This window comes from Arachis hypogaea, chromosome 10 (assembly GCF_003086295.3).
Source record: "Arachis hypogaea cultivar Tifrunner chromosome 10, arahy.Tifrunner.gnm2.J5K5, whole genome shotgun sequence".
NCBI lineage: Eukaryota > Viridiplantae > Streptophyta > Magnoliopsida > Fabales > Fabaceae > Arachis > Arachis hypogaea.
Genome location: NC_092045.1, coordinates 112,283,036 through 112,303,460, shown reverse-complemented (window position 1 = coordinate 112,303,460; position 20,425 = coordinate 112,283,036). Strand labels below are relative to the sequence as shown.

General features: G+C 36.1%; 1 protein-coding gene and 1 pseudogene across 2 annotated transcripts; both read left to right on the top strand.

The window, feature by feature from the left end:
- The first annotated feature begins 314 nt into the window (after window positions 1-314).
- LOC112716649 (putative calcium-transporting ATPase 13, plasma membrane-type) lies at window positions 315-3,735 on the top strand (annotated as a pseudogene).
- An 8,949-nt stretch (window positions 3,736-12,684) lies between these two features.
- On the top strand, window positions 12,685-20,059 carry LOC112716648 (caffeoylshikimate esterase). Of its 2 annotated transcripts, none has more exons than XM_025768598.3 (9): window positions 12,685-12,986; window positions 13,159-13,367; window positions 14,095-14,124; window positions 14,225-14,351; window positions 14,445-14,591; window positions 15,471-15,601; window positions 15,697-15,834; window positions 15,970-16,068; window positions 19,724-20,059. In XM_025768598.3, the coding sequence occupies exons 1-9, from the start codon at window positions 12,941-12,943 to the stop codon at window positions 19,943-19,945; spliced, it is 1,149 nt and encodes a 382-aa protein (XP_025624383.1). In that variant the 5' UTR covers window positions 12,685-12,940; the 3' UTR covers window positions 19,946-20,059. The 2 variants fall into 2 exon arrangements, with proteins under 2 accessions (XP_025624383.1, XP_025624384.1); XM_025768599.3 differs by having other exon boundaries at window positions 12,985-13,079.
- The last annotated feature ends 366 nt before the right edge of the window (window positions 20,060-20,425 follow it).

Sequence of the window (20,425 nt, the reverse complement as noted above, 5' to 3'; positions counted from 1 at the left end):
AACCCGAGAGCATATATAATTATATATACACACATGTATTTCATAATTCATAGTAATATAAACATCATAGCAACAGATTAAGCTTCGGCTATATAGTTCGTTTTTCATAATCGCTTAATGGTTAAGAAAATATAAAACATAATCTTCGTTTAAAGAAGACGTGTACGTGACGGTAGATGGTCAAACACAGAAAGAACACGCCATTGCATCTGCTTGGAAATGAGTCATCAGGAGGTGTTTGTTTTCGTCAGCATTCTCGCTCAGGCAGTTATTGTTGTTGTAACTAAACAAGAATCGAATTCTTACTTGGTTTAAAGCCAAAACATATCTCAAGACTCAAAATCATTAATGAATGAGTTATAAACGTCGGTTAATACTTAATACCCGTGTGAGATTCACGAAAAGTGCATGAATTGAGTGTAAAGCGGAAACGCGTTTCGTAACTTAGTCCTACTATCACATATCTATAAAACCGAATTGTTTATGATCCAAATTTCATTAGCCATCACACACTAAACAAGTAAGCATTGGAAACAATAGTTTCATTCTTCAATTAAATGAGTTTACTCACAAACATGGAGCGCATTGAGTCATTATTCAACGCACCAAACACCAAGAAAAAATGGCACTCTGCTTTCTTAGTCATATATTGTTCTCGAGCCCTGGCGTCACACTTCACTCTCAACAACAAAACCAAACAAAGGAAGGTCAATCCTTCTCCATCATTCACCGTCATTGATTTGAATCCGCAACAACCCTTCACAATTGATCAAACCACCCTAACCACCATCGTCAAAGAAAAAGACCATGCTACCCTCAAGAAACACGGCGGCATTGAAGGCATAGCTAAATCCCTTGAAACTGACACCGAACATGGCATCAAAGGCGATGAACATGCAGAAGACATGTCACGCAGACGCCACATATTCGGCTCCAACACTTACCCAAAGCCACGTTCAAAAAGCTTCGTTCATTTCGTATTGGAAGCTTTCAAAGATGTCACCATTCTCATCCTTTTGTGCTGCGCAGCGCTTTCTCTCGGCTTCGGAATCAAGCAGCATGGACTCAAAGAAGGTTGGTACGACGGTGGAAGCATCTTCCTTGCTGTGTTCATTGTCATTTCTCTCTCTTCCATAAGCAATTTCAGACAGAATAGACAGTTTGACAAATTGTCTCAGCTCAGCAACGATATACAAATCGATGTGGTGAGACTCGGAAGGCGGCAACAGGTTTCGATCTATGATATCGTCGTCGGCGACGTTGTTTGCTTGAAGATCGGCGATCAAGTACCCGCCGACGGGCTATTCGTCGACGGACACTCGCTGCGAATCGACGAATCAAGCATGACTGGGGAGAGCGACCATGTGGAAGTTGGAAAGGTTCATAATCCGTTCTTGTTCTCCGGAACGAAAGTGGTTGACGGTTACGCGAAAATGATGGTTACTTCCGTTGGAATGAAGACTACATGGGGTCAAATGATGAGCTCGATTAGCCGCGACGTTAACGAGGAAACGCCGTTACAAGCTCGCCTTAACAAACTAACTTCATCAATTGGGAAGGTTGGTTTGGCAGTTGCTTTTCTTGTTCTTGTTGTTCTTCTTATCCGTTACTTCACGGGGAACACAAAAGATGAAAATGGAGTGAAAGAGTTCAACGGGAGCAAGACTAAGTTCAGTGATATAATGAACTCTGTCGTCGGAGTTGTGGCGGATGCAGTCACCATTGTGGTTGTTGCAATCCCTGAAGGGTTGCCGTTGGCGGTTACGTTGACTTTGGCTTATTCCATGAAGAAAATGATGGCGGATCAAGCTATGGTGAGGAAGCTCTCAGCGTGTGAGACTATGGGTTCTGCTACAACTATTTGCACAGATAAAACAGGAACACTCACACTCAACGAAATGAGAGTCACAAAGTTTTGGATGGGATTAGAACCTGTGTTGGAGAATGCGTATTCATCGGTTGCGCCTTTTGTTCTTCAATTGATCCAAGAAGGAGTGGCTTTGAACACAACTGGTAGCGTTCACAAGTCAAAATCCGAGTCCGGTTCCGGTTCCGATTTCGAGTTTTCCGGTAGTCCTACCGAGAAAGCGATCCTCTCTTGGGCGGTTTTGCAGTTGGATATGGAGATGGATGAATTGACGAAAGGATGCTCCATAATTCAGGTTGAGACCTTCAACTCGAAGAAGAAACGGAGCGGAGTTTTGTTGCGAAGGAAATCGGACAACACGGTGAATGTGCACTGGAAAGGCGCTGCTGAAATGGTACTGAAAATGTGTTCAAAGTACTACGATGCTTCTGGAATTTTGAAAGATCTTGACAGCGAAATCATGAGGAAATTCGAGAACATCATTCAAGGAATGGCAGCTAGTAGTCTTCGCTGTATCGCTTTTGCGCAAACGGAAGTTTCAGATTCAGAGATAGAGGTTGAAGACGGAGAGGAGAAAGCTATGGTGAAAGAAAATGGATTGACTCTACTAGGACTAGTCGGAATCAAGGATCCGTGCCGGCCGGGGGTGAAGGCGGCGGTGGAGTCTTGCCAGAACGCCGGAGTAAATGTGAAGATGATCACAGGGGACAATGTTTTCACTGCAAGAGCAATAGCAACAGAATGCGGCATCTGAGACAAAATCAAGACATGGATGGCGCGGTGGTGGAAGGCGAGGAGTTTCGCAACTACACGCCGGAGGAAAGGTTAGAGAAAGTGGACAAAATATGCGTGATGGCGAGATCCTCGCCGTTCGACAAGCTCCTGATGGTAGAGTGCCTAAAACAGAAAGGTCACGTGGTTGCCGTGACAGGGGACGGCACGAACGACGCGCCGGCACTGAAGGAAGCTGACATTGGACTCTCCATGGGGATCCAAGGCACAGAGGTGGCGAAAGAGAGCTCTGATATTGTGATTTTAGACGACAATTTCGCCTCCGTCGTAACGGTTTTGAGGTGGGGAAGGTGTGTTTATAACAACATTCAGAAGTTCATACAGTTCCAATTGACAGTGAATGTTGCTGCACTTGCAATAAACTTCGTGGCGGCGGTGTCGGCCGGCGAAGTTCCTCTCACGGCAGTGCAACTTTTATGGGTGAATTTGATCATGGACACGTTGGGAGCATTGGCACTTGCAACGGAAAAGCCTACTTTGGAGTTAATGGAGAAACCGCCGGTTGGGAGAACAAAACCTCTCATAACAAACGTGATGTGGAGGAATCTTATGGCACAAGCTTTGTACCAAATTGCGGTTTTGTTGACTCTTCAGTTCAGAGGTGAGTCTATCTTTGGTGTTACTAAAGGGGTTAATGACACTCTGATTTTTAACACTTTTGTTATGTGCCAAGTGTTTAATGAGTTCAATGCAAGGAAATTGGAGAAGAGGAATGTTTTTAAGGGGTTACATAGGAGCAAGTTGTTCTTGGGGATTATTGGTGTGACAGTGGTACTCCAAGTTGTGATGGTTGAGTTTTTGAAGAAGTTTGCTGATACTGAGAGGCTGAATTGGGGGCAATGGGGTCTTTGCATTCTTCTTGGTGCTGCTTCTTGGCCAATTGGTTGGGTTGTCAAGATGATTCCAGTTCCAGAAAAGCCATTTCTTGATTTCCTGAGTATCAAGAAATGAAGAAGAACTAAATCATTATATCTATTTATTTATTTCATTTTATTATAGATTCTTTATTCTTTTAAATAAAGATTTCCTTGTATATCATTTGATTCTTTAATTAAAAAAAATGGCATTTCATAGCATCAGTTATTCAGTTTTGCCCGCCAAAATAATTTGCTTAGATAAATGGGTTGTAAAATGGTTTAATTTAACTCATCTTAGGATGGTTATGCTAGGTAACCAATAACTTTTTTAAACAACCTAGTGAAATGAACATCCCATATCTCTATTGTTCACATTGTTTAGTATTTTCTCTACCTATACTTTTTCTTTTAGGATATATAACTCTTTGGAACACGTTGTCACCATATTTTTTTTCTTCCTAAATAAAATAAAATTCATTTTCTATCATTCAAAATTCTAACAAAAATTTTAACAAACAATTTAAATTATGTAACGTTACTTTAAATAGTTTGAATAAAATATTCACATCGTACGCAAAGGAAAAAAATTGTTCTGTTCACAAAATAAACACCCATGCCTTAACTACATGTTCCATGGTAAGATCAAAGTATTAGAAATGTAAAAATAAGTCGCAAATCACACCTCTCAAAGGTATTAAACAATATGATTCCATAAGCAGAGTTTCTCAACATTAGAACAGTCTACCACTTATGGTGGGTGCATAAGTGGTACATGGATCACATGGTGAAAGAGATTTTGCAAGCTACCTCAACTTGTAATTCTCAATTCTGTTGCATAACATAACCGAAAGATATTTTGGTTTCGTCTCTCAACTTCTCAAGAGATTATTAATTCCTCGTGGCAAATTACAAACTGCACAAGTTACTGAGAAAGGTTGATATCTATTATTTCCAATCACCTTACTCCTGTTCATCAGATGACATTTTCCTTATCTGTTAATTCATATGCAAATATTTTGGTTAGGGAAACTGTTGCTTTATGCATAGCATCTAGTTTTAACCAAATAGTTAAATACCGTTGGCTTTCATGTTTGCCAAATTGATGGAATATTCTAACCATGTTACAAGTATATAAAAAATCAACTACTAAATTAGTTATGGATATAAATTATAAATTAAAATAAATTAAAATATTAAGTAATATATATTTATATATAGATACATAATGAATAATTTGGTGATTTATTTTTTATTTACACATAGCATTAAAAAGTATTTGTCATGAGACCTTCTATGTTTGATGCCCGATAAACACTTTGGCATAAATTTAGCATTTTTTTAATTTTATTAGGTAAAGTAAATTTTTTATTCTAAAATTTGTAAAAAATTTTAAGAATATTCATAAATTTTATTTTGTTTTAATTTTATCTCTAAAATTTTTAATTTATATCAAATGTATTCTTGACATATAACTGGGAACCACTTCCGATGAATGTCTATAAAGTGAACTGCGATGCAAGCGTTTTTGAAAATGAACAATAAACTGGTTTTGGGTGTATTATTAGAGACAGTATGAAAATTTGGATAAAAGGTTGTTCTGCTAGTATGCCTCTTTCTAGTGTTCTCTGTTGTAAAGCTTCATGCTATTTGAAAAGGGCTTGTTATGGCTTGGGATTGCGAGTGCAAAGATGTTATATGTGAAACTGATAATCTTGATGCGTTTCTTCTTGTTTCGCGAGACACAATCAGCATAATTAGGACTGAATTTGATCTGCTTGACAAAATTAAAGAGATGCTCCAGCGTAATTGAACAGTTACGGTAGTACTCATTCAGCGCACAGCAAATAGAGTGGCTGATTTAATGGCTAAGACTGTGAAAATTAGTAAAGCTAATTTTAGAAAATATATAAATAAATAATAACTAAATAAAATGAGAGGTAATAAACAATCTTAATTTATAACCTTAGAATTTTAGTGGTTGAAAAAGAGAAGAATTATATACCTCTAATTGACGGATGGTTCATATTGAAGAGACTCACCTATAAATTGAGTTTTTCTTTAATTCATTTAAATCAAGTCATCCAAAGAGAATAACATAATATTTCTTTGAGTAGTTTTCTTCTATATATATAGAGAGAAGTGTGTTCTCCTTTTGTCAAGAGAGAGTGTTATTGTAGTCTCCTTGTGAGAGAGAGAAGTAGTAATTCTCAAAGAAAGTTATTCAATTGTTTCCATATTTTATACAAATTTCTAATTTTTCATCTCTATATTTTGCTGTGTCATTTGTCTGGTACCTAACAGTGGTATCAGAGCCAAAGGTTGCTGATTAATATATTTTTTTTTCTCCGCTGCGAGTTACCGTCTAAAAAAAAAATGGCAGCAAAGTATGAAATTCCGAAATTCAGTGGGAGTAATTTTTCCATATGGAAATTGAAGATAAAAGCCATTATGAGAAAAGACAATTGCGTGACAGCAATTGAAGGTAGACCCACTGGAATTACAGATGAAAAATGGAAGGAGATGGACAACAATGCTGTTGCAAACTTACACTTGGCACTAGCTGATTCAGTTTTATCAAGTGTAGCAGAGAAAAAGACAGCAAAGGAAATTTGGGATGCTCTCACCAAATTATATGAAGTCAAGTCACTTCACAACAAGATATTCTTGAAGAGAAGACTTTATACTCTTCGAATGAGTGAATCCACATCGGCAACGGATCACATCAACAATCTAAATACGCTATTTTCCCAACTCTCATCGTTGGAATATACCATAGCGGAAAACGAACGTGCAGAGCTCTTACTTCAAAGTCTACCAGATTCATATGATCAGCTTATCATTAACTTAACTAATAATGTTTTGACTGATTATCTTTCTTTTGATGACATGGCTGCTGCGGTTCTTGAAGAAGAATCTAGGCGCAAGAATAAGGAAGATAGATTAGAAAGCTCAAAACAAGCAAAGGCTTTGTTGATGACAAGAGGGAGATTAATGGAGCGTGGTTTTAGTGGGAGTCAAAGTAGACCAAAGTCAGAAAGTAAGAAGCAGGTCAAATGCTACAATTGTGGTAAGAGAGGGCACTTCAAGAAAGATTGTTGGAATAAGAAGAGTATAGAGAAGGTTCCAGAAGGATCAAGTTCTCAAGGATGTGTTGCAAGTACCTCTGATGATGGAGAAATCCTGTATGGCGAAGCAACAATTGGTTCTAAAGGCAGTAAACAGCTCACTGATGTTTGGATTGTTGATTCAGGAGCAACATGGCACATGACTCCTCATCGTGATTGGTTTTGTACATATGAACCTGTCTTGGAAGGATCTGTGTTTATGGGAAACGATCATGCCTTAGAAATTGTTGGAATGGGTACTGTCAAAATAAAAATGTTTGATGGTTCTATTCGTTCACTTCAAGGGGTAAGACACGTGAAAGGTTTGAAGAAGAATTTGTTGTCGATTGGGCAATTGGATGAACTTGGTTGTAAGACCCATATTGAAGGTGGGATCTTAAAAGTTGTTAAAGGAGCTCTTGTGGTAATAAAAGCAGAAAAGATTGCAGCAAATCTATACATGCTTATGGGAGATACTTTGCAAGAGGCTGAGGCATCAGTTGCTTCAACAAGCCAAGAAGAAATGACGATGATATGGCATTGCAAACTAGGCCACATGTCAGAACGAGGCTTGAAGATTCTTGTAGAACGTAATCTCATTCCCGGGCTCAAATCGGTAAACTTACCATTTTGTAAGCACTGCGTTACAAGCAAACAACATAGATTGACGTTTGATAGATCAACTGCTCGGAGCAAGCACATATTGGAGTTGATTCATTCTGATGTGTGGGAATCACCAGAGATGTCCCTAGGAGGAGCAAAATATCTTGTATCATTTATTGATGATTACTCTAGGAGGCTATGGGTGTACCCGATCAAGAAAAAGTCAGACGTGTTTGCGATGTTCAAAGAGTTCAAAGCAAAGTTAGAACTTGAATCTGGAAAGAAGATCAAGTGTTTAAGGACAGATAATGGAGGAGAATATGTTGATGGTGATTTTCTAACATTTTGCAAGCAAGCAGGTATTCAACGACAATTCACAGTTGCATATACGCCTCAGCAAAATGGTGTAGCAGAGCGAATGAATAGGACTCTCCTAGAAAGAGCACGAGCTATGTTGCAAACTGCAGGTTTAGCCAAGTCTTTTTGGGCAGAAGCTGTTAAAACCGCCTGTTATGTGATAAATCGGTCACCATCAACTGCAATTGGGTTAAAGACACCAATGGAGATGTGGCAAGGTAAGCCACCTAATTATTCTTCTTTACATATATTTGGTTGTCCTGTGTACGTGATGTACAATTCCCAAGAAAGAACAAAGCTAGACCCAAAGTCTATAAAATGTATATTCTTGGGTTATGCTGACGGTGTTAAGGGGTATCGCCTGTGGGATTCCACTGCCCGCAAGGTAGTTGTCAGTAGAGATGTGATATTTGCAGAAGATGAATTGCAAAAAGAACAAGAAAATGACAGCACTATTAAAGAGATAACCACTGTTCAAATAGATGAAAAATGCAGAGAAGGTGATCTTTCTGAAGCAGAACCACAGCACGAAGAACAAGAAGCAGAGGCTAATGACATAGAAGTTCATCGATCCACTCGACAAAGAAGAACACCATCATGGCACTCAAATTATGTTTTGACAAACCATGATGCATATTGTCTTTTGACAGAAGATGGAGAGCCAACAACTTTTATGGAGGCTATGCGCAATCCAGACGCTTCTATGTGGATGACAGCAATGCAAGAAGAAATTGAGGCATTACATAGGAACCATACCTGGAAACTTGTTGAACTTCCAGCAGGTCGGAAAGCCATTGGTAACAAATGGGTTTACAAGATCAAACGAGATAGTAATGATCAGGTGGAACGATATCGTGCAAGATTGGTTGTCAAGGGATATGCTCAGAAAGAAGGTATTGACTTCAATGAAATATTTTCTCCGGTGGTGAGACTAACTACTATTAGAGTAGTTTTGGCTATGTGTGCTGCATTTGATTTACATCTAGAGCAATTAGATGTAAAGACTGCTTTTCTTCATGGAGAACTTGAAGAAGAGATATATATGCTCCAACCAGAAGGTTTTGAAGAACAAGGAAAAGAAAACTTGGTTTGCAGGTTAACTAAATCTCTGTACGGTCTAAAGCAGGCGCCAAGGTGTTGGTACAAGAGATTTGATTCTTTCATTATTAGCCTTGGATACAACAGACTTAGTTCAGATCATTGTACTTATTACAAGAGGTCTGGTGATAATGATTTCATCATTCTACTGTTGTATGTGGATGACATGTTGGTGGTAGGTCCCAACAAAGATCAAATCCAAGAATTGAAGGCACAGTTGGCTAGGGAGTTTGATATGAAAGACTTGGGACCAGCAAACAAGATTTTAGGGATGCAAATTCACCGAGACAAAAAAGATAGGAAGATTTGGCTATCGCAAAAGAATTATTTGAAGAAAATCTTGCAACGCTTCAATATGCAAGAATGTAAGCCAATTTCAACCCCACTTCCTATGAATTTCAAATTATCCTCAAGTATGTGCCCTAGTAGTGAAGCAGAGAGGATGGAAATGTCTCGAGTACCGTATGCATCAGCGATGGGAAGCCTTATGTATGCCATGATCTGTACAAGGCCAGATATTGCTCAAGCAGTTGCGGTGGTAAGTCGATTTATGGCAGATCCGGGTAAAGAGCATTGGAATGTTGTTAAGAGGATCTTGAGATACATCAAAGGAACCTCAAATGTTGCATTATGTTTGGAGGATCAGAATTCATTGTCAATGGATATGTCGACTCAGACTTTGCAGGTGATCTTGATAAACGAAAATCTACTACAGGCTATGTGTTTACACTTGCAGGAGGAGCTGTGAGCTGGCTATCTAAATTACAGACTGTTGTAGCTTTATCTACTACAGAAGCTGAATATATGGCAGCTACACAAGCATGCAAGGAAGCTATTTGGATCCAAAGGTTGATAGAAGAACTCGGGCACAAACAACAGAAGATTTCTGTGTATTGTGATAGTCAGAGTGCCTTGCACATTGCAAGGAATCCTGCCTTTCATTCAAGAACAAAACACATTGGAGTACAATATCACTTTGTTCGGGAAGTAGTAGAAGAAGGAAGTGTTGATATGCAGAAGATTCACACTAAAGATAACCTAGCAGATGCCATGACAAAACCAATCAACACAGAAAAGTTTGAATGGTGTAGATTCTCATACGGCCTATGGAATACATGAGCAACATGAATTTTGAAAATTTATCAAAATTAGCTTTAAGTGGGAGATTGTGAAAATTAGTAAAGCTAATTTTAGAAAATATATAAATAAATAATAACTAAATAAATGAGAGGTAATAAACAATCTTAATTTATAACCTTAGAATTTTAGTGGTTGAAAAAGAGAAGAATTATATACCTCTAATTGACGGATGGTTCATATTGAAGAGACTCACCTATAAATTGAGTTTTTCTTTAATTCATTTAAATCAAGTCATCCAAAGAGAATAACATAATATTTCTTTGAGTAGTTTTCTTCTATATATATAGAGAGAAGTGTGTTCTCCTTTTGTCAAGAGAGAGTGTTATTGTAGTCTCCTTGTGAGAGAGAGAAGTAGTAATTCTCAAAGAAAGTTATTCAATTGTTTCCATATTTTATACAAATTTCTAATTTTTCATCTCTATATTTTGCTGTGTCATTTGTCTAGTACCTAACAAAGACTACTAACAAACATGTGTATTTGGAGTGGTTGCTGCCCCTAATAATTTAGACATTATTATTAGAAAGGAGTCCTACTATTTCTCTTAGGTCCTTTTTCTTTATGTTATTCCCGGTCACCAAAAAATATATTCTTGACAGTTAATTTTTCAAGAAACTTAAAACCAATTCAATAATTCTACAAAAACAACCTTCAACACAAGTTAAATACAAAATTTTATCACTAGCTCGTAATTATCAAGCATTGTTATTATACAGCCGAATTTGTCTTAAGCTTTTTTGAAAATTTAGTTGTCAACAGAGATATATTTAAAGCAAAATAAAATTTAAAAGTATTTTTAAAATTTTACTTTATTCTTTTGTTAAAAAGAAATGTAGCAACAATAGTACAATACAGGTTCTTAGTGCCTATATCATCTTACAACTTTTGATACAGAAATCATTAATACTTTTGACATGCGCATGCAGCATCTGCGCAAGCATAAAAGGAATCTTCCGTCAATGGCCAAAGGGTACTTATGTAAATAAACATGTTCAAGTTTTGCTATAAATTGCAGCTCCCACGACCTCACTTCATAATTGCACCAACCAAAGTACACAACTCACTCATAGAGAGAGAATTAAAGAAAATGAAGCACATAAAAAATGCATCATTAGCAAGTGAAATTAATATATGGAGGTCTCCAATTCCGTACCTCTTTGGAGGCATAGCTTTTCTTTTTGTTCTTATTTCTGTGGCATTGGTGATCCTTATTTGCTACCACAGAAAGCATGTTGCTTCTTCTTTACATTCATCATCTGAGGGTGAAGAAGGAATGAAAGGAACAATAATGCCTAGTAAGGTAGTTATTGATAATAATGAGCCCAAGATTCTTGTGATTATGGCAGGGGATGAAAACCCTTCCTACTTAGCTGAACCAATTGCTTCTTTGAATCGTTGCACTTGTGATTGTGAAGCTAATCCAACAACACCTTCATCAAGTTTAATCAATGGAAAAATAACAGAGAAACAATGATTTTTGTTATGGTGCTTCTTCTTTCCCTTTCATATTTGAGTGGTTTTAAGGTCCCCTGAAAACATTTTGCTGAATAATGCTCAAAACATTTTGTTTGCGGCAGCTCAGAAAGTCATGGATATCATTTTCTGAATATAGAGCATTGGTTTTGCTTGGTTTTCATTGTTCTGAATGCAAACATGGCTATGAATGCTACCTATGTTGTAACTAACTTTGATTTGCATTCAAAGTATGTTACATGCTGAAGCATGGTTTATGGAACATGTGGAAGAACAAATTTATATTTATTGGAACATGTGCACTTAAATTTATTAGAAATTTAGAACATGTTGAGGACTAAGTCTATCTGAAACATATCTGTATCTGAACTTTGGCAATGAATAATGCATCATATATCGAATGTGCTCTTGTGCAAAGGGAAAAAATGCACTATCTGTTTTGTTCTTGAACTTGTGTACAAATGTCCTCTAAGTAGGACCTTAATTCAAACATCAGATAGTCAAATTGTTTGAATAAGTTAAGGAGGTGAGAAAGTTAAAATTTAATTATTCCTAAATTTAGAATCAAAACTAATATCATTAAAATTAGAGTAAAATAACGATGGTCCCTCAACATTTCGACTTTAGACAAATTAGTTCCTAAAGAAAAAAAAGTACTAATTTGGTCTTCAAGCATAGCAAAAAAAGGACACATGATGTTCTTCTGTCAATTTATCAACTAAAACCTAACATTGATGCTTATATGTACTGGTAATTATTCTGATATGTCTATTTATAAAAGATAGTTATATAGATAACAATTTTTTCAGCAAAACTTCACTTATTTTAATAGGATTATGATAAATAGAGAGCAGTTGATCAAGGATATATGAAAACTCAAAATATAATAAATGCTTTATTGTTCAAAATTATATCGTTTTCCTACTCATGTGATAGTAACGGGACATGCACTACTGTAAATAATGAAATACATAGACAATTCAGTTTAGTTTCGTACTATTTATTGACAAAAGGACATACATGTCTATTGTTTACTATCTTAGAGGACCTAATTAGTATTTTTTTTCTTCAAGGACAAATTAGTCAAAGTCAATATTTTCGAAGATCTAATTTTTATTTTATTTTTAAAATTATAAATTTAATAGTAATTAATATTTTGTTTTTATTTTCATATCACAAATGGGTATTCAATGATAATTGTATTAGATAAATTATTCTTTAAAAAGAATATTAATAAATTAATTTTTAATTTTAGAATATCATACAAATTAATCTCAAATTTCTAAAAATAATATAAGTAAGAAATTAAATTATTTATTTAATATTCTTAAAGATTAAAAAGTCAATTTATCAAACTTTTTTATTTAAATACTAATTTATACGAGTTTGGGGTTTCATTCTATTTTCGCAAAGCAAGGGACGAAATGTGATTCTTCAAACTAGAGGGGCCAAAATGTAGATATGAAAGAACTCAGGGGTGGTAAATACTAAATACGTAAATGAAATTTGTACTATTGTTTTGATCTTTTCTCTTTTATTATTCTCGCTGTCATTTTCTTTTTCCCGTGTCACTCAGATTTCCCTTCCTTTTTGGAATCTCCTTCCATGTTGTCACCAATAAGAAAAATAAATAAAATATTTTTAAATTCAAATGGCTCTCACTCCCACGAAGCTTCGCCACCCTCCGGAATTGAATGGTAGGTACTTTGAAAATTAAGAAAAAGCAAAATTTAATTTAATAAATTACCATAATATTCCATTCCCAAAAACTTTATTTCCGTTTTTAGGCCGTGAGTCAAATTTGATTTAATTTGTTTTTTCCCCTTTCTGTTAACGATTTATTTATCGGAAGTGTTTGGAACGGTGTAGAATTGAAGGAAGTAATTGGTATCCAGAGGAAGAGAAAGAAGAGGAAAGAGGATAAGTTATTATTTTGCAGCATGAAGCAGCAGCTACCTGGCGTTGATGCTAAATTGCAGAAGATTGCAGATTCTAACATGGATGAAGCACCCGCTAGAAGACGTGCCCGTGAAGCCTTCAAAGATATTCAGCTTAATATTGACCATATACTCTTCAAGGTACCCCCTATCTTTTGTTTTCTTATGAATCCAATCATTTCTTTGTTAAAAAAAATTTGTTTCTTGTTAGGTATTTGTAATAAATCTTGTGTGTATGTGTGTTTATTTTTATTGAGAGGGTATTAATTGGGGGTGGCACAGGAGTAGTTGGGATCTGGTTCAATTTGACAGTTTTGGTTGAGGTGGATATAAAAACATTGACTTTGTGATTGGTACTAGTAACAGTATCATGTGGCAGTTTGGCCACTCCATTAATGGTTTAAAGTGTGAGAAGGAATTAGCCAAGGTCTAACTTTTTTAGGTATTTAAGAGAAACTGTGGCGTCCCCTATAATGAACTTGTGATGATTAAGACAGTGGAAGTACTAGGTAGTTAGATATTCATTCATATACATATAAATATATGTAACTCTAATGGAGCTCTAGTATTTTGGCCTGCTTATTTTTTTCGTTACTCTTTTTGTCATTTACATAATCTTGGCTTTTGGTATGAACATCTTTGTGAAGTGATCACCTCATCCAAAGTGCCATGTCATGCGAAAGTTAGTTAAATTTTACTTCTAATTGCGCTAAAGGCCCTTGTTAAGGTGTTAAATGTAGAATATATATATTTTTGTTTTGAAAGCCTAAAAGTTTTGAGTTTATTTATTGTATGAATTTTTTTTAGAAAATCTTTTTAAACTAGTTATCAAAACCATAATCTAATTCCTTTATTTTCTATTTTGCAGACTCCATGTGATGGACTAAAAATGAAAGAGGTGAGAAAAACGGCTTTATACAATTCATTGCTTGTTGTCTTTATCATGTTTAGTTGTTGTCATCCGATGATTGATGGTTATCTGATATGCAATCTAACAGTCATACGAGGTAAATTCAAGGGGCATTGAAATATTCTGTAAGAGTTGGCTTCCTGAGGTATCCAGGCCAAAAGCAACAGTGTTTTTCTGTCATGGATATGGAGACACCTGCACTTTTTTCTTTGAAGGCATGTTCCTGGTATTATAACATTTATCTGCAATTAACTAGTGCACTAATGCTGTGAATTAGCAACTCAAATGTGTCATGAAATTATTTTCAGGCATAGCTAGGAAGATAGCATTAGCTGGATATGGAGTCTTTGCTATGGATTATCCTGGATTTGGCCTTTCACAAGGCCTCCATGGCTATATCCCTAGTTTTGATGGTCTTGTTGACGATGTCATTGAACATTACTCCAAAATCAAAGGTAATTAAATTCTCACCATCTGCTCTGTCTCGAATTTCAGTCGGTGTTAATTTTGCTGTCATAAATCTGTTGAGATGCCATTAGTTTCTCCTCAGAAAGTAGATCAAATATGATATCATTGTCTCCTGGTTGGTGGTTTTTGTACTTAGGATAGAGTAAAGTGATTAGAATGGCATAATATTTACTTCTGTTCTATCATTATAAATTACTCTGTATGAAGTAATGCTTAATAGTAGAAAGTTCAAAGAGGATATAAGAAGGAATGAGTGCCAACTAATGGTTCATTTCATGCAGCGGTCTTAGGCAATAGCATAATTAGAATTAAAGCATCAAACAGTCCAAAGTGAATGCGAAAATTTAGAGTCCCGGAACTTTAGATTCCTTTTTTTCTATAATTGAGGGTCTGAGAAGGAGGAGCTAGTTCTGGGGTCTCACCTGTGTTTGAAGTGGACCAAGAAAAATTCTTGAGCTTCGTGAAAACGAATTCATCAGGTTGAAGTTTTTCATTCATCTTTATTAGTTGACTGAAGCTTCTATACCATGTCTTCCAATTCATGCGGTAGCTTAAGTGTATTTGTCAGTTTGAAGTTGTCTAAACTGAATCACTAGGAATTAATAGTGAACTGGTAAACTTTGATTTGTGTTTCTAATAAGAAAACTTATAAGCCTCTTCAATAGTTTCATTTTCAGTTCAAAGGCATGTACGTAACTTTTTCAAATATATCTTGCTGGAAACAGTTTGCCTTACCATGGAAATAATGAGAGTTCATTATTTATGAAATTGCAAATTTATTGTTATATGTATTTTACGCTGGAAACAAGTTAAAAACATTGAGACTGAGAGTTTTGATTCAAAAGATTTGATTTATTATTTTGCAGAAAATCCAGAGTTTCATTCTCTTCGTACCTTCATATTTGGACAATCAATGGGTGGTGCTGTTGCACTAAAGATGCACCTGAAACAACCTAAGGCTTGGGATGGTGCTGTTCTTGTTGCACCTATGTGTAAAGTAATTTTATTATTATTATTATTGAGTGCTTAATCAACTAGGTGAGCTCTGGTGCTCTTTGTTATGATCTCTCTTTGACCAGAAGCTCTGTGTAGATTGCAGACGACATGGTTCCATCAAAGTTGGTCACTCAGATGTTGATTGCTATGGCCAATGTTTTTCCGAAGAGGAAGTTAGTTCCACAAAAGGATTTAGCAGAAGCAGCTTTCAGAGAGTTGAAAAAGAAAGAACAGGTTTGTATGTTGCAATTCAGCATAATTTATTAATGTCATCTTTCCTTCTGCTCCTAGTTTTGACTCCATTATTGTCCAATTCTCTTCATAATACATGTGTTAATATCTCTTGACACCTTTTTAATGTCACTACAGACAGCGTATAATGTTATTGCATACAAGGATAAACCACGATTGTGGACTGCTTTAGAAATGCTCAGAACTACTCAAGAAATAGACGATCGTTTGGAAGAAGTAAGTTTCAACTTTCAAACCAGTCTAGCCTTTGTTGTTTAAGTGTCTCAACAAATCTATCCTTAGCTTGTAGACTATTTGGAAAAAAATTATTTAGTGTTGAAAATAAATGACATGCTTGAACCCTACTTTGTTGGAGTAATGTTGATCTAGGAGTCTTGTTATATACAACAACAACCAAGCCTTGTCCTACTAAGTGGGGTCGGCTACATGAATCAAACGACGCCATTGTGCTCTGTCATGTATCCTGTCTACAGAGAGACCGTTTACATGTAGATCTCGTTTGACCACCTCATGGATGGTCTTCTTAGGTCTTCCTCTGCCTTTCGCCCTCTGTCCATCTTCCATCTCATCCACCCTCTTGACTGGATGTTCTATCGGTCTTCTTCTCACATGTCCAAACCACCTGAGACGCGATTCAACCATCTTTTCCACAATGGGTGCTACTCCAACTCTCTCCCTTATATCTTCATTCCTTATTTTATCCAATCGCGTATGACCACTTATCCATCTCAACATCTTCATCTCTGCCACACTTAGCTTATGTTTGTGCTCCCCTTTAGCCGTCCAACACTCCGTACCATACAGCATAGCCGGTCTTATAGCGGTGCGATAGAATTTACATTTAAGTTTTAAAGGCACTTTTTTGTCGCATATAAAACCAGATGCACTCCGCCATTTTGACCAACCTGCTTGAATCCTATGATTTACATCATGTTCAATCTCTCCATTATCCTGTATGATGCACCCAAGATACTTAAAACTTTTAACTTTTCGTAGGATGTTCTCTCAAATTTTCACCTCTATATTGGAGTTTTCCCTTCTCAGACTGAACTTACATTCCATATATTCCGTCTTGCTACGGCTTATGCGCAGACCATACACTTCTAGAGCTTTTCTCCATAACTCCAACTTCTTATTTAGGTCTTCCCTTGACTCTCCCATAAGGACGATATCATCGGCAAAAAGCATGCACCATGGCACAGGCTCTTGGATGTGCTCTGTGAGTACTTCCAAGACTAATGTGAAAATGTATGGACTTAAGGATGATCCTTGGTGTAATCCTATACCAATAGGGAATTCCTCTGTCACACCACCTTGAGTCTTCACACTAGTTGTGGCCCCATCATACATGTATTTAATTGCCCGAATATATGCGATCTTTACTCTCCTCTTTGCTAAAACCTTCCATAAGACCTCCCTTGGTACCCTATCATACGCTTTTTCCAAATCAATAAACACCATGTGTAGATCCCTTTTATTACTACGATACCTCTCCATCATCCTTCTTAATAGGTATATCGCTTCAGTGGTAGATCTGTCTGGCATAAATCCAAATTGGTTATCTGTTACTTGTGTCTCTTTTCTCAACCTCCGTTCTATCACCCTTTCCCATAACTTCATAGTATGACTCATAAGCTTAATCCCTCTATAGTTTCCGCAACTTTGTATATCCCCATTATTCTTGTAGATAGGTACCAAGGTGCTCTTTCTCCACTCATCAGGCATCTTCTTTGACCTTAAAATCTCATTAAAAAGCTTGGTTAACCAGTTGATGCCTTTTCCTCCAAGACCCTTCCAAACCTCAATCGAGATATTATCAGGTCCTACTGCCCTGCCATTTTTCATCTGCATTAGAGCTTCTTTTACCTCGAAGTCTTGAATCCTTCGATAGTAGTCAAAGTTTTGATCTTCTTCCCTTGTGCATAATCGACCAAGGCTCGGAAGAGTCTTCTGTCCCTCATTAAATAACTCGTAGAAGTAGCTCTTCCACCTTTCATTAATCTTCTCCTCTTGAGCCAACACCTCTCCATCCTTATCCTTTATGCACTTAACCTGATCCAAATCTCTCGTTCTTCTTTCCCGGCTCTTTGCGATTCTATATATACATTTTTCTCCTTCTTTCATGCCCAAAGACTGGTAGAGACCCTCATATGCTCTTGTTCTTGCTTCACTTACAGCCACTTTTGTCTCTTTCTTAGCCGCCTTATATTTTTCCCAATTATTTGCATTGCGGCATAAAGACCACTCTTTAAAGCATTCCCTTTTTATCTTTATCTTTTCTTGTATACTCGCATTCCACCACCAGGACTCCTTGTCTCTTGGTCCTATTCCTTTAGATTCACCAAAACTTTCTTTTGCTGTTCTTCTAATAACTTCTGCCATCTCCCTCCACATCTCTTCCGCGCTTCCATTCCCATCCCACTTTGCCTCTTCTCCTACCCGTCTTAGGAAGCTTCCTTGTTCCTCACCTTTCATCCGGTAATCAAATAAAAATGTTTCTATTTGTAATATGACTTTTATTATCTATGGCAATGGAAATTGCTGCCAGGCTCTGATACCTGTTTTCTAAAAGCAATAGTTACTCTGTAGAAAGCAAGCTTTTTTATTTTACTTGAATTTGTATTGTCTTTTTAACTCCAATTCATATCCTCTTCACTATGTTCTACCTAACGATCTTGATATTAATTTTTTACGTTTAACAGTCATGGCAATTGATCTCACTTTCTTGCTGTATATTTTGACTTAGTTTATCTCTTGTTCTTCTTCGCCTTTTTTTTATTTCATAACAGAAATTTATGCTCTATCTGGTGGTTTCATTTTGAATATGCTTTAAGATAATTGTCCAAAGTAGGATTATTTTTCCTTGATATACCAAAAACAGAAGTTTGAGCATTTGTGGCAGTGAGATGTAGCAAGTAGCAAAAAATCATATTTAAGAAACTTAGATGGTTGAAACAAATGTGAAGCAATTCTAAACTAGGTATTCAAAACACCCTTTGATTTCTTAGAGTAGCTGAATATAGATATAGGTTCTTCTAAGGAAACTTTAGTTTCTTGGGTTATTTACTCTTATCACATGTTTAAATTGCTCTAAAAGTCAAAGGAAAGATGGCAAATGAATTCATTTCCATGTTTCTTACAACTCAACAATCTCCTTTTTAATCCTTCGTCTCACTAGATAAGAGCCAACTGTACTTTTGCATGTAAATTTTTTAACCATTACATCGGTCCACGAGTCAATAATGAAATCCCCTTACTCTGTAGCTAGCAGCCTCACATGAGTCAATAAGCTTGATTACAACATTTTCTTTCCTGTTTGGTTAGTGTCTCAGTATATAAAATTTAAATATAAGATTGAAAAATTGTGTATTTGTCCCTGATTTTACCTTTTCTAGTTTTGGGTGAATAAAATATTAGGCAAATTTTGTCTCAAGACATATACATTCTATCTGATTTTGTATCTGTATTCTTTTTCAAACTGGTATGCCTCCCAGTGTTCTTTTACAAGACAATTACCAAACAGGGCCTTATTATCCTAATATTTGATCATCAAGACTATATTACTGAGAATGATCTTAGATCCACTGAATCTCTGCTTAGATATGAAATTTCATTCTCTCCATCCTCTTTTCCGCATACAATAGCATTAAAGACTTGCATGCTCCTCGAGCACATTTAATTTGTTCTTCAGGAGTAACCATAAGTCCATAACCACTCATTATCATTTATATTAGTTAAAATAAGAATGCATGGCTGTTATTACTCCAGAAGCATGCATTAAATGTGCTTCACGAGCATGCGGGAATTACTCATGTTGAGAGCACTGCAATGAAATTAATTCATCTTCACCTTTAATGGCTGTAATTTACAGGTCTCTTTGCCAATATTAATCCTTCATGGGGAGAATGATACTGTGACTGATCCATCAGTGAGCAAAGCTTTGTTTGAGAAAGCAAAAAGTTCAGACAAGACACTGAAACTTTACAAGGATGCTTACCATTCTCTTCTTGAGGGAGAGCCTGATGAACTAATAAATCAGGTCTTTGGTGACATCATTTCTTGGCTTGATGACCACTCTTCAAAATGTACATAGTCCTCCTCTTGTTAATTTATACTGATTATTTTCCTCTCTCTTAAATTCAAAAGAATAATGATGTTCAGATTGTTTAAGAAAAAGAAATAAAACAGAAAATTGGTATTGCTTCTCTATGGTTAGCCACAATTTTAGTCAATTTTCCATGCTTGATGTGAATATAACCATATTACGCATACACAAAAATTTTCAGCCACCAAATTATTACTTATATATAGAATACATATTGAAATACAAAATATACATTAAAATAAGTTAAATAATACATGTATTTATACATAAATACAAATATTTGTGTAGGAGATGGGATAGGAGTACGATTAGAATAATTTAATACACAACCATTTAAACATTAATACTTTGTTAACAAATAACACGGGTTATCTCTCTATTTTGTTAATCAAAAAAATAATTTAAATATACAATTAATTAATGGCTATTATTTTTTTATGAGGTTTAGAGTATTCAGTGTCCTAATAA